Source organism: Pterocles gutturalis, unplaced genomic scaffold, assembly GCF_000699245.1.
Source record: "Pterocles gutturalis isolate BGI_N339 unplaced genomic scaffold, ASM69924v1 scaffold8028, whole genome shotgun sequence".
Classification (NCBI taxonomy): domain Eukaryota; kingdom Metazoa; phylum Chordata; class Aves; order Pterocliformes; family Pteroclidae; genus Pterocles; species Pterocles gutturalis.
In genome coordinates, this window is record NW_010122950.1 from 1 (window position 1) to 13174 (window position 13174).

The 13174-nt window shown below is 51.3% G+C and overlaps 1 protein-coding gene across 1 annotated transcript in view; it reads left to right on the forward strand.

Annotated features, from left to right (window-relative positions):
- Positions 1-617: 617 nt before the first annotated feature.
- The window catches only part of CEP164 (centrosomal protein 164kDa), a 34371-nt gene continuing 21814 nt past the window's right edge, over positions 618-13174 (forward strand). Inside the window, exons 1-9 of the mRNA XM_010077711.1 lie at positions 618-687; positions 1056-1167; positions 1337-1550; positions 2471-2620; positions 4000-4077; positions 6620-6733; positions 9071-9496; positions 10735-10818; positions 12031-12114. Coding sequence (XP_010076013.1) covers positions 618-687; positions 1056-1167; positions 1337-1550; positions 2471-2620; positions 4000-4077; positions 6620-6733; positions 9071-9496; positions 10735-10818; positions 12031-12114 — 1332 coding nt within the window. The remainder of the gene's footprint in view (positions 688-1055; positions 1168-1336; positions 1551-2470; positions 2621-3999; positions 4078-6619; positions 6734-9070; positions 9497-10734; positions 10819-12030; positions 12115-13174) is intronic.

Here is a 13174-nt window from a genome sequence, read left to right on the forward strand (position 1 = left end):
GGGGGGGGTCTGATTATAACTTTTTGTGCTTCAGCTCTGCGCCCTGTTTCCCCAGCCCCTCACAGGGTGCGTGGAAGGTCTCATGCGGCTTTGCTGTGTGCGGTGAAAGAACGCTGTAAGCAGGGAGCTCTGCCCTGCTGTGTGTTTTCCTTCCTTTGGGGTGGCTGGGACTGTGGGTGTTATGACCAGGGCAAATTTTTTTCCCTGTGGCCTTGAGGGAGGTGTTAAATGAGCAGTAGATGGCTGGCAGCTGGGCTCAATCTCCTCTAGCAAATAAAGCAAAACCAGGTGCCAGTGCGGGCTACCTTTTGCAGAGGAGGTAGGAAAACATGCTTGTAGTATCTCTTCCTCTCCCTTTGTGCTGTTAATTCAGAGTTGCAGCCTGGCACTTCTAGCTGTGTCCTCCTGCCTTTACCAGGGTCCACGGGTTCTGGGTGCCTTCGCTCTTTGCCCTTGCCATCTGCACCTACCCAGCACACCTTGTTCCTCAGCCCTGGTGCCGAGTTTCTTGTGGGCTCTGCCGTGTGCTGAGGAAGGCTGATTTCTGAGTGCAGGTATTGTTGTGATTTTGTGTTGTCCCTCCCCGCCGCCAGGTGCAGGTGTCCATAACAGGAGCTATGGTGCGCATTGGTGACCAGGTCATCCTGGAAGAAGTTTTCGATGAGACGTGTGTTCCTACCGAGGAAGGTAAGGGATGCCTGGCCTCTCAGGAGCTGTGCTAAGGGAATCGGGCATGCAGGTCGCTTCTAGGTGTATTAGAACAGGGGAGTCAGGTGAGCATGAGTGGAGAGGGTAGGATAAATGGGGTTTAAATAGAATGCAGAGCTGAAAAATTAGCTTTTTGGTTGCAAAGATTAAAATGCCATTTTGCAGCCTGTCTGCCTGCTTTACTGGCCTGGTAGGACATACTTGCTGACACAGGGCCACGGTGGCAGCTTAGACCAGTTTAATTTCAGGATTTCTCAGTGTGCCTGTTGCTTTAGCTGAGGAGATTGGCTTTATTTTGTAGTGCATGCTGTAGACCATCTTCACAGGTTCTTTTTCTCTTTTCCTAGAAATTTGGGATTTTGCCCGGGAACTCGGGATTGACCCTGAGAAGGAGCCGGAGCTGATGTGGGTAGCTGAGGAATGCCTTATGGCCATGTTACCCCCTGAGTGGAAGCCCTGGTGAGAGCTCTGTCAGCAGCTGTCCTGTGAGATCCCTGCTGAGTGCTGCCCACGCATCTGGCAAGGCGGGTGGCGGCTGCTGGGGGGGGGGGGGTCATGTCCCCGCAGATGGGCTTCCTGGGGGTGGGGAAGGGCTGTTTTCACTGTTGGGGCTGTTCTTACCATGCAGCCAGGATGTCACGGGGGATATCTACTACTTTAACTTTGCTAATGGCCAGTCCACGTGGGACCACCCCTGTGATGATTACTACAGAGCCCTTGTCATTAAGGAGCGAAAGAAGCTGCTGGCACAGGGCAGCTTGAAAAAGAAAGAGAAGAAAAAGAAAAAAGAAAAGAAAGGGAAGAAAGACAAGAAGGAGAAGCAGGTGCTGAAGCAATCCACTGTGAGTAGGCTCTGCTATTTGCAGTGCTCTTGGGGGAGAGCAAGAGGGCTGCGCGGAGGATGAACAAGTGGCTGTGAGTTAGAGGGTGATCCTGTGCTGCTGCTGCTTTAGGATCAGGACAGCAATCCCCTGACAAGGGATCCTGACCAGCAGGGTTGTGAGTGAGATCAAAATCCAAGTGGAGTTACAAGCCGTCATAAGTTAGGAAGCTTTGGTTTAGGCAGCCACCCCTGGAGTGGGGCGTCACAGCTGTGCGATGCTATGGCTGAGCAGGATAAGGCATAGAGTCATAGAATAGCTCGAGTTGGAAGGGACCATGGAGGCCACCTAGTCCACCCCCCGCCCCTGCAGTAAGCAGGGACACCTTCCCCTAGATCAGGTTGCCCAGAGCCCCATCCAACCTGACCTTGAATGTTTTCAGGGACCTCCCTGGCAACCTGTTCCAGTGTTTCACCACCCCAAGTGTAAAAAATTTTTTCCTTGTATCTAGTCTAAACCTCTCCTCTTTTAGTTTAAAGCCATTACCCCTTGTTCTGTTGCTACAGGCCCTGTTATAATGTTTATCCCCATCTTTTACCTCCCTCAACCTGCTGGGGTGATCCGTGTCTCTCCAATTGAGAGACGAGGATGTCATGTGGGACAGTGTCAAATGCTTTGCCCAAGTCAGGTAAATGTCGGTTGCTCTTCCCTTATCCACCAGTGCTGTAGCCCACACAAAATGTGTAAATTAAACTGCTTTCCTGACCCGTCTCAGTCATGGTGATTGCTGGATGGGGGTGCTCACAAGCCATTTTTGGCGGCGGTGGGTTTGGTACCAGCAGCCAGTGTTTGCACAGGGAGCACTTTCTCCCTTTTTGGAGTTGGGGTGTCAGCTGTGTTCCCACACTCCTGTCTCAGCGAGTCCCTTCTGCCCACTCCAGCCCTCAGACACCCTGCTGGCACCTGCCCTGCGGACCCTGCCTCCGCTGCGTGGCCCTGTGGCTCCTCTGTCCGGCATCCTCCACGGATCACTGACCTCGGACGTGGGGAGCTCAGCGGAGTTCAGCCTTGTGCCCAAAAGAGGAATGCAGGTAAGGATCCGTCTGCACTGCGACAAGGTGTGGTGATACTTAAATGGGAGTATTTGTGATCTCTTGTCAGTTTTGAAATACTTTTTTCTGGTAAAAAAACCACCCCACTTCCCTACTCTCTTTCACTGTATCTTTTTTCTTTTGCTGTTATCCCATTGTTAATTTTGTGGTGAGCTTTCTACTGTTGTGTTGAGCAGGTGTAAAGAAAGAACTGTTTCAGTTACTGTTGGGGGAAAAATGTCTAAGTTCATTTTAGCAGAACTTTGATTAGTGTCCAAATGAAGCATGACGTACAGTACAGATAATGTAATCTAGTAAAGAAAACTTTCACTTAACTATTATCTGAGATTAAAAAAATTAAAAGAACAATTTTCTGGATGGATGTAAAATTTACAATCATGTCAATAATTATTTATATAATGTGACCTTTGGGTCAACAAAACAAACATGTCCTAAGTGGGAAGAAATTGACATTTTTAAAGGAAAATAAAACAATGTATGTGCCAAATGTTATACAAATCAACAACCTTCACTGAAGGTTTTCTCCTTGCTGAGTTAAGTCCTCTCACTGATTTCAAACACTTCCTTTTCTGGTCTTGCTGGAGTTGGTGTTTTGAGGCACAGGTGGGTTTTGCAGGGATGTGTCTCTAGGATGGGATGTGTAAGGGGAAGTGCTGCCTCAATACATCCTCTGCGGGCTGGATGTGGCTCTGCAGAACAAGGGTGGTGGTGTCATCTGAGCACCTTCTCAGAACTCAGCTGCTTCCCTGCTGCTGGCCGGTGTCCAGCGTGCCTCAGTGGGTCTGTATCTCGCCTTTGCTTGGCCTGTCCCCTCACCTCCCTTTCTCTTTCTGACTTTGCAGCCTGCAGAGACCTGTAAGCCCACCAGCCAGACCAAGACATTGCTGGACTTGGTCTGGAAAGAGAAGATGTCCCTGAACGCAGCAGCTGTAGATGAAAGTGGAAAGGAAGAGGAAGACAGTGAGAATGAGGTAGTTGGTGTGCCTTGGCTCTTAATGTGTGTTGGTAACCATGGTGCATGAAGCCTCAAGGAATGAAAAACTGGTGCTCCCACAGTAATAGCTGCTTGTCTGTGGTTGTTCCATTTCACTCCGGGCTTTAATTTGTGCTGCATTTCCTCTGTGTGGTGTTTGCTTGCTGGAAAAGCACCTAACCCTGTTTTCTCCTTGTACTCCCTGTGAATTGGCATCTGCCACGATGTATTGCCAAAGGGAATTGGCCGTAGGCGTCCTGCCTTGGTGTGCTGCCGTGGCTCCGCTGCCCCAGTTCACTGCTGGGAACCCCCCATTCCTCCCGGGTGCCTGGGGGATTGCAGAGGTTGGGACTCACTGGCTGTCTCCTTTTTTTAATCCTTTTAGACCTTCAGTGGGACAGCAAGGCTGCTCAAAAACCTGCATGTGGACATCAGTGCCCTGGGAGGCAGCTTTGACTCAGAGGTAAGGCAGCGGGCGAGGAGGTGGGAGGAGAGGAGCTGCAGCACTGCCGGCCAGCACGTGGCTGGGGAGGGAGAGCCCAGGAGAAGAGCTTGAGGGACAAGTTCTGTGTCACCTACGAGCAGGAGCAGCCTGGGGAAGAAGGCACAGCAGCAGGGCTGGGGGGAGTGTGGCTATCAAGGCAGGTTTGTGTGTGAAGGAGAATGCTTGCAGTTTGGTGAGTGGGATTTGAGAAGAGGCAGCATCTTTGTACAGTGTGGAGCTCTCTTTCTTTCTGAATGAAGAAAGAGAAACTTAGAGCCAGGTAGGTGCGATGGGCAGGCTGGAAGTGGGCTCTGCCGAGGAACGGCAGAAAGAAGAGGGTCTCGGACTGGAGAGGTTCCAGGGCGCTTGCTGCAGGACGAGGGCTTGTTGAGGGAGAGGCACAGTTTGCTTCCTCGTCGCTGTTCTAGTGTGTGTGGAAAGAGAGTTCATTCTTGGCTGAGGCTGCAATGGGAGCACTGGGGAGAGGGAAGGGGAATGGAAACACTGTTCTTGCACAGCCACTCAGGTCCACAGGAATCACTTGGAAGCCTGCACATGGCCACTTTCCTGTGGCAACCTAAACCCCATTTTCTTTCTTCTTGCACTGCTGAGGAGTTCCGTGGCTCAGACAGCACTGGCAAGGAGTTGAACACACGCATGGCCTCGTGCGGCCGCTTTGCTTTCCCTGCGGGTGCGCGCTCTGCCTGCGCTGCCTTCGTGCTCGTCAGGCTGAAGCTGACAAGGGCACAATGGGAAGTGCGTTGCAAGCAGCTCTGGTGATTTGGCTCCACTGTTTGCACTGACAGAAATCCTTTCTCACTGCTTTGAAAATTCAGTTCCAGTATCTGAAAGGCAAATTAATTTATTTTAAAGTAATTTTGAGTATTTCCCTGATCCTTTTCACAGCATAGAGAAATTAAGCTGTAAAGTACTTTGCTGGAGAGCCCATTCACAGCGCTGGGCAGAAACTGCAAAGGCTTAAGCTAAAGTGGATGTGAAAAAGAAAGGCCTGACTTGCTTGTCTCTAGACAACAAGCAGCCTGTCGGAGCCCAATTCGTTACCGAGATGTTAATGTGTCCAGGAACAAAGAGCTGTCTTGGCATTTCAGTGCCGCGGCAGGGCGTCAGGCATCTATTGTGAAATGGCAATTGCTGCCCAACAGCCAGGCTCTGGTAACCCAGATGGGCGATACCTTAGTCCTGTGAAGATATTAATGCCCCACTAAAAACATAATTCACTTGCAGTTCCATGAGATGGCAGTAGCAAGGCATTCTGATGAGCGAGGCGCAGCCCCAGTGTTCTCCAGCTTCCTCACAAAATGGAGAGAAGGGAAGGATTTGTAAAGCAAGCCCTACAGGGGGGAAGTCTAAGCAGTAATGGGGTGAAGTGATTAATCGAGGCTGGCTTCACGTAGCCCGTGGGTCTGGGTTGGACCCCTATATTCCAAGGAAATAAGCAAGCTTGCTGAGACATGAGGATGTTGGGCGAAGGTAGGGGCTGCATGGAAGATGGCATGGGGGTGAGGGAGGAGAGATGGAAAGAAATGCTGTCCCCCTTTGTGGCTCTTCTGGAGCAAGGAGCAGGTTCACTGGGGAAAAGGCAGTAGAAAAGAAACCTGAGCCAGATGCTGGAGAAGTTGAGGTGTGAGGTTTATGTGCAGTAGTTAGAATGTACTCTTGGAAAGAGGGGCTCTTCTGGGCAGCCTGGTTTGGCCAGCACCCTGGCCACTCCTGGGGTTAGCTCTCACCTGAACCCAGTTTTCTTGCCTCTTGGGTTCTTGTGATGGAATAGTTGCTGCAGACATGCAAGATTGTGCTCTAAAGTAGAAGGGCAAGAGGAGGAAAAGGACTGGAAGCATCTCTGGGTGCCTAGGGAGAAGGTCCCACAGCAGCAGAAGTGACCCCCTGATGCAGTGCTTGCAGCTTGGGAGGTTTAGTGCTCTGCCTTCTGTACAGGTCTGGGTAAACACTGGGAGTCAGGGGGGGTCCTTCACGTGGTGGGAAACTACCCCGCAAGGCTGCTGTACCAGATGGAGATGTGTGAAAGGGAGTCTTGTAAATAAACATTGCGCAATACAGCTCAGGGTTTCTGCGGAGATGTATGTGCAGGAAGCGGAGCTGCTGCTTCCCAGGCAACCAAGACCTGTAAAATGGCTAGTGCAAGGGGAGGGAAGGCTGCTGTGTTCACAGCCTTGTGCTCCCCTTTGCTGGGGGACTGGCTGAGAACTGCTGTAGCAAGCCACTGCTGGGGGGTCCTGGGCTGGGAAGAGCCTGTTCCTGCAGCTGGCCAGCAGGAAAAGCAGCAGCAGTAAAGCATGCAGAGCATGAACAGCTTGATCTTTGGGAATCTGGGCCTGGGAGCTCCTGGGCACAGGTAGGAAAGCTGCTCAGCTGCAGAGCTCTCAGCTCCAGGGGCATGCAGTGAGTGATGCAGGGTGGTGGCCTGTCCCCGGCGAGTGGCCCCAGCAGCTCAGCCCAGGGGATGAGGGTTTTGCTGTTGGCTGTGTTGCCCACCCCCCAGGAGCACAGCAGAGCGGAGGAGGCGAGCTGTGGCAGCCAGCGGCTAGCTGATGTTGCTGAAGCTGATGGCCAGCACCGGAGGAGTCCCGCCGAGGAAGCTCCCAGCCTCAGAGAGGTGATGCGTGGCTCTGACATCATGGTTCTGCTTGCATGATGTCACTGACGCTTTGCATGCAGTAGGCAGCTTCTAGTGTTGTGGTGTGGAGCTGGTAGTTGCTTGAATTTTTGTTCTGCTGGTTCAAGTATTTACGTGCATGGAGAGAGGTGTAAACTTAAAACCAAGGGCAAGTGCTCCCCAGGCTGACCCAGCCCTCTGTGTGCCTGAGAACAGCCTGAAACAGGGAGCAAGGGGGGGAGAGCATCGGCTCCCAAAGGCATTCTGTATGCAGTTTGAATTTTTTTCCTTTTAAAGTTAGAAGGATTGTGAATTTTTTTGTTGTAATTGCTCACATTCAACCTCCTAAAGCCCAAAGAAGTGGCATAGCTGTCCTGCTTCCTGAGGTGAGTAGGATTCTGTTTTGGTGGCTGCTGTTCACGTCCAGATCGGATGCCTTTCCAAAGCCTGCTCCCCTTGGCATCGATGTGCTCTTCTCCAGACTCCTGCCCATCAGTGGAAGTAATGATTTGAGAGGCAGGAATTTCACATGAGTTAGTGTCACTCAGCTGCAGGTAAAATGTGTTGCAGCTTGTGAAAAGATCAGCTAAAGCCAATTATAAGCTGGCTGGCTTGTCATAGCTTGGAAATCCATAGAAAATCCATAGTCTGCTTCTGCATGAGGAAAATCTCCCTCCGGCTCCAGCTGTGGGTCTGGCTGGCATGGTTCCCTCCTCTGGAGAGTTGAATTTGTGCTCATTAAGGTGTAATGTTAACAGAAGTTTTCTGTCTGTTCTTAAAACATTTGTGCTCATTAAGGTGTAACATTAACAGAAGTTTTCTGTCTGTTCTTAAAATAGGATTCTACCGGCTAAATAAATTATTCTAGGATATTCTAGTAACTGAGATAAACTTGCCTGGAGAGAAATCCTTCTGGGTGCACAGTGTTACTGGGTCTAGTGGTCATTCTGTGGTGGTGTGTTGTGCTCCTCAAAGGGAAGTATCTGTAGTGTTTTGAAGAGAAAGAATCCCGATGGGTTTCCCTTGGCATTTTTCTTCCTGGGCACCATCAGGTCTCCTGGAGAGAGATCCTCAGGAAAAACTCTAAACCAAGGCTGTCCAAAGGGGCACACAGCTTTCCAGCTGCCCAGGTAAAAGGGAGCATAACGAGGACTCCTCCTCTGGAGTAACACTAAAGATATACGACTTGCACACGTTGTTCTGGCTTCTGGAGTAATATCGAGGGCTTTGCAGAGCCTGGTGAGGCTGGTGGTGATTCAGTGGTTGTGAACCTTTGCTAAGCAGGAGCTGAACTGGAAGGGGCCGTAAGCTTTCATTTCTTGCACAGGGAGTTGCAGGTGAGGCTGTGAACTTGTCAGTTTTTGGAAAGCACCCAGTGATGTGGTTTCTCTGTCCTCCTCTCAGGTTTGATGGATGGTGCTCTCAGCCCCACAAAGGTCTCTTAGACAAATGACGTGCTCAGAGATGTTCTTTGGGTTTGCCGCAGCTCTGGGTTTAACACTGACAGCGTTCCAGTTGCACTTTGATAAAAATACATCGCTAAAATATGCGGTCTGTGTACGGTACACGCTGTACGCAGGATGCAGCTAATGTTTGACAAGACACCACAGCATTAATAAAACAGCGAGAAAATAGGGCGTGCTGGCAGTTTTGTTTGCATACTGATGAGGAACCTTTTCCTGCTTCTTCCTGGCTGTCGTGCTTTTTGTTGTGAGTTCTGTGGGCCTCTCCACTGCTGGGTGAGGCAGGCAAACCTTTGGGTGACTAAGCTTTCATTCAGGATTGTTTTTTTCCCAAGGGTTCTGCCATTTTTTTGGTCTAGTGTGTTAGCTAGTCATGGTTTTGTTCTGAGCTCAGAGTGGTGGCTTAAATCAGTGCCTGCCCTCCAGTTTGTCCTGCTGGAAGGTGGGATGACTGCATCCCGCCTACGCTGCTCATAGTTTCAGGCAGAAGTTAAATGTCTAAAAATAGTCTTGCAAATTTTGATCTCTCACTGAGCAGATCCAGTGTGGAAGCATAAATGGGTCTACTGGAGAGCATGCAGGGTGGTCCTGGGGGCTGATGGGTGCTGCAGCAGCTGCTACTAACTCTCATCTGCTGGGACCCTGTGGGGAAAAAAGCAACAGATTAAAAAAAAAGTCAGAGTCCAAGAAATGAGTGTGTTTATCTTAATGAAGTTCCTTGTCTTTGAAAAGGACTAGAGGAAAAGAAATCGAACTGCTCTTGAAGTCACCCAAAGCTTTGTGACTTTGCTGCTTGCTGTAGGAGAACCTGGGCTATTTCTGACCCCTGTGTAAAGAATGTTGTAGCTATAATTGTGTTTGACTTCCTGCCTAGAAGGAGTCTTTAAAATCAAGACACGCTGCAGAAGGGCAAGAGTCTTCCTTGGATTCTGATGTTGCGTGCCCCCCAACTCCAGTCCAAGTCCTTCCTGGAGATGCTGACAGTAGCCTGTCTGGCCAGAACAAGGAAGAGTCTGATGGGGAACTCACTGGGGATGAACTTCTGGGCAAGAAAGATGCTGAGGTGGAAGGTGACATCTCTGCAGCTGATGAGCTGCCCCTGTCCCTGGGGGAAAGGACTGCGGCAGGGACAGGTGTGCCCAGTGGTCCTGGGCAACCTCAAGGTGCTGCTGAGGCGGATCAGCTGGAGAGCCTGGCTGCCACCATCGACACCGTGTCTGTTGATGAAAAGATAGTGAATGAAATGGGGGAAGAAGCAGCAGCTGATCTGCAAACAGACAGCAGGCTGGATGCTGGCCAAGTAAGAGACCTGCCTGCATGGGCTGGGTTTGGTGTGGAGGCTGCTGGGGGGCTCTTGGAGCACTTACTTGTTTTCTGTGAAGTCAGGGTAAGCGGTTCCCTAATCAGCAGGGTGCTGCTGGCAGGGCACGGGTGCTCTGAATTCCCTTATTGGATCTTTGGTACGGAGCTAGGAAATCATTCTTTTTTGCATACACAAAGTGCTGTCTGAAGCAACCAACAGGCAAAAACCCTGAGCTGTGATGAGTGCTTCAAGTCTTGGAGGAGAAATAAGTCTCAGCTTTCAGTGCTGCCATCTGCACGAAGGAAGCAGGTTTCATGATAAAGTTCACACCAAGCCCAGCTGTCCGCGCTGCTTTGTTCCTCTCCTTCTGTTGTTTCTCTCAGCTTATGCAGAGATGGAGAAAAAGTGTAAAGCGAGCTGCCAGCTGCTGTATTTGCAGCTCTACGGCAGGGTGCAACGAGGAGGTGTGAGGGTAGGGTGGGGAAGGATGATGGCACCTTGGGGCTGGCTCCAGAGCTGTAGCTCGAGTCCACCAAGCACAGTACCTGCTGCTCTGCCCACTGCTCCTCTGGGAGGAGAACTGGCAAATGGCAAACTGCAGCCAGCTGAACCGGGGGTGTCCTAATGTCCTAAAGAAATGATAGGATATAAAACTGAGTCTGGTAAGCATATTCTGTCCTGAAGAGCTTAAAGTTGCTTTTACAAACACCTGCATGCTTGCTTTGCGTGTCTGGGTAGCTCTGGTGAGGTCAAGCAGGGCTGTACTGCCGTTCGCATGGAACAGGTTTCACAGTGGCTGGGGATGTGGGAGTCCTCCCTGCAGTTGGGCAGGGCAAGGGGGGCTTCTAAAGTCCTTCTAGGATCATGGTACTGTTCTGTGTGGTGTTACCCATTTGTCTGGTGGGGTGGGGAGTTCTTAGAGGTGCAGAGATGCTTGCAGAAGGAACAGAGGACAGTAAGCAAGTGCTTTTGGTCAGGGATACGTGAAGAGCATGTGTGTCCTCCTCCCCAGTCCCATCCCTGCCCCTTCCCCAGTCCTTTGTCTCTGAAGTGGTGTTTTGTGCTTGCCTTGTGGGTCACACCTTAGTGTCTGTCCTCTGCTGTTCAATCACCTTTTCTTCCCTATTTGAGAGGCCAGATTTGTCCTCTCAGTGTCATTGTCACCTTGTTGGCGATGCCTGTGTGAGGCTGCAGGGGTAAGTCCTGGACAGACCATAATGCACATCTCCTCTCAGCTTTCAAAGGCACCCGAGACCAGCGACTGCAGTGAGGACTTGCAAGTCTCTATCCGCTCGGGGGGTGAGCCGATTCAGCCTCTGGTGAGTCACTAAAATCTCCTTGTCCCTGGAGTGTGGGCTTCACGTTCCTCTGGGAATGGGGCATGGCATGAGCTGGCTGCACCTCTTGTGGTCCAGCTGCCCAGCTCCTGAACTGCTGAGCAATGGCCTCGCAGCTGTGGCACGGGCCAGCGAGGCCATCCTGCATTTAGCAGGTTCTGGCTGTGGGGGAGGTAATATCCCTGGAAAAGTAGGTCACTGAGAGCTGGGATTGTGCTCAGATAATTGCAAAAAGGAAAATAATAAGCAATGTTGAAATTATGCTTTAAGGGGCTCAGCAGCTTTTCCTGAGGGGAGTCTGTGTGGCTGGAGACCTGGCTCCTGAGGGTCCTGGAGGGGGAGACTGTGCAGCAGAGTCTCCCTGAGATGGGGGGAGATGCCCATCAGCATCTCTTCGTCTCTGCAGGAGACTGCCATTGCCATCTGCCAGTGGGAGCAGAGGCGGTGTGGCCAGCAAACGGCTGAGAATATCATTATTTATCGGTGTTAGTAGGAGCCTGTGTGTTGGCAAGTGCTGCTGCCTCAAACAATACCTCTGGTAGTGCTGGCTTGTGGGTGTGTGCACAGACACGCACGTGCTCTGTGCAGGAGCTGACTTGTGGGGGAAAGTCTCATGAAATTTGCAGCAGTATCAGGCGTAAGAGCAGCAGAGGCTGGGGGAAGATCCCCTTGCTTTGGACGTACCATGTGTCACCTCCTGCCTGCTGGGATGGGGGGCATGGAGGCATGCACTGGTGGTGTGACAGCTCACTGCCCTGCAATCTCACAGTGTCCCCAGCGTGGCACTGCAGACCCCTGGCCTTGCAGGGAGAGTTTGAGGGACTGGAATCCTGAGTTACTGAGTGCCACTGTCTGCCATTGTCCCAGCAGGGACTCTGCAAGAACCTCCTTGCCTCCCTGAGCCCCTGCATCTTGGGAGAGAGAAAACCCCACTTGCTGCTGGTGGAGCCCCTGTCTGTCTGCAGGACAGATATGACCTGGGCTTGGGTGCGCGCCTGAGTCTTGGTGTAGCCATCTCCTTTGTCCTGCAAACCTTTGGAATTGTTCAAATATCCAGGGCTACAAAAGCCTTGCTGCCAGTGGGGTGGTGAGGTGGGCTCCAAGCTGTGGTAGGATTCTGGTCTAGTCTCACGATCTCGGGTGCAGCCTGTGAATGCTCATCAGACACTGATCCTTTTCTGCTGTCTTCTGTAGGGCTTGGGCTTCCTGAGTCAGTTTTCCGAGCAGGTGCTGGATGTGGGGCTTCTGTCTCCTGCTTTGGGCAGCCCCATGGGCAAGGTAAGTGCTATGTGTATGATCGGGGGATGCTCTGTGAATAGACACAGTAAAATGCTGTGTTGTGGTGCACTCATAACAGTGCATAAAAGCTTTGTAGAGGCAAGCAGAAGTGATGTGTTAAGTGTCAGGGATTAGAGCATTGTTGTTTCTGCAGAGATGAGGTACAGGTAGCTAAAGAACACAAACTTGGCTTATGAGGAGTGCATGCATGCAAGCTCATGTGTGCTTTCCCTGCCCCAAAACGAGAGTAGATCGTGGCTTTCCTGGGGAATGGTGGGAAGCAAGGTCTATTTCACTTGGTTCTTTTGTGAGTATATTTGTCCTTTTTCTTAAGCAGATGGAAAGGACTTGTGTAACAGAACATGATAGCATGATTGGGAAGAAAAGGAGGTTTGACTCCCTCTGACAGATTTTGGTATAGGGGAGCTTATTTTTAAGCATTTGGTTGTCTTGCCTGCTTTCATGGAGGGGGGAAAATCTAGGCTCCTTGCAGTGAGTCTGTGGCATATGAAGGAGTGTAGGTATGCATGCACGTCTGTGCTTCCTGTGGTGTGTTAGCCCGGGATGTAACTGGGATTGGGCAGTTCTGAGTGAAGACGACTGCTGTGCATCTGGAGGCTTTCACCTTGTCTTCTCGGCGTGTTACCGAGAAGCCTCTCCATCCCGGCTCCCAGCTTGCTGGCTGGCAGAGCGTGCCGCACGGTGAGGCGGAGGGCTGGGCTCCAGCTGGGGTTTACTCAGCCTTGCTCTGATTGTAAGTGAGCTGATCAGCTGCGCTGGAGGAGACCCTGAGTGGCAAACTCACCACCCGTCCAGTGGAGAGGAGCAATGCGGTTTGTGAGGTTATGTCTGGAAAACACACCTGTCCTCTTGTGCCTCATAATGAGGATAATCAGATGTGAAGGGAAAACAAAACCCACGCCTGCTGTGTTCTCCTCGCTGCTGCACAGTCACCGTGCATGCAAATGGCTGGTTGGAGCAGCCGTGCTCGGTGCTGGTTACAGCCCTGTCTCGAGGAGGAGGGGGATTTGGAATGGTGCTCCGCGCTGGACTGCAGCAT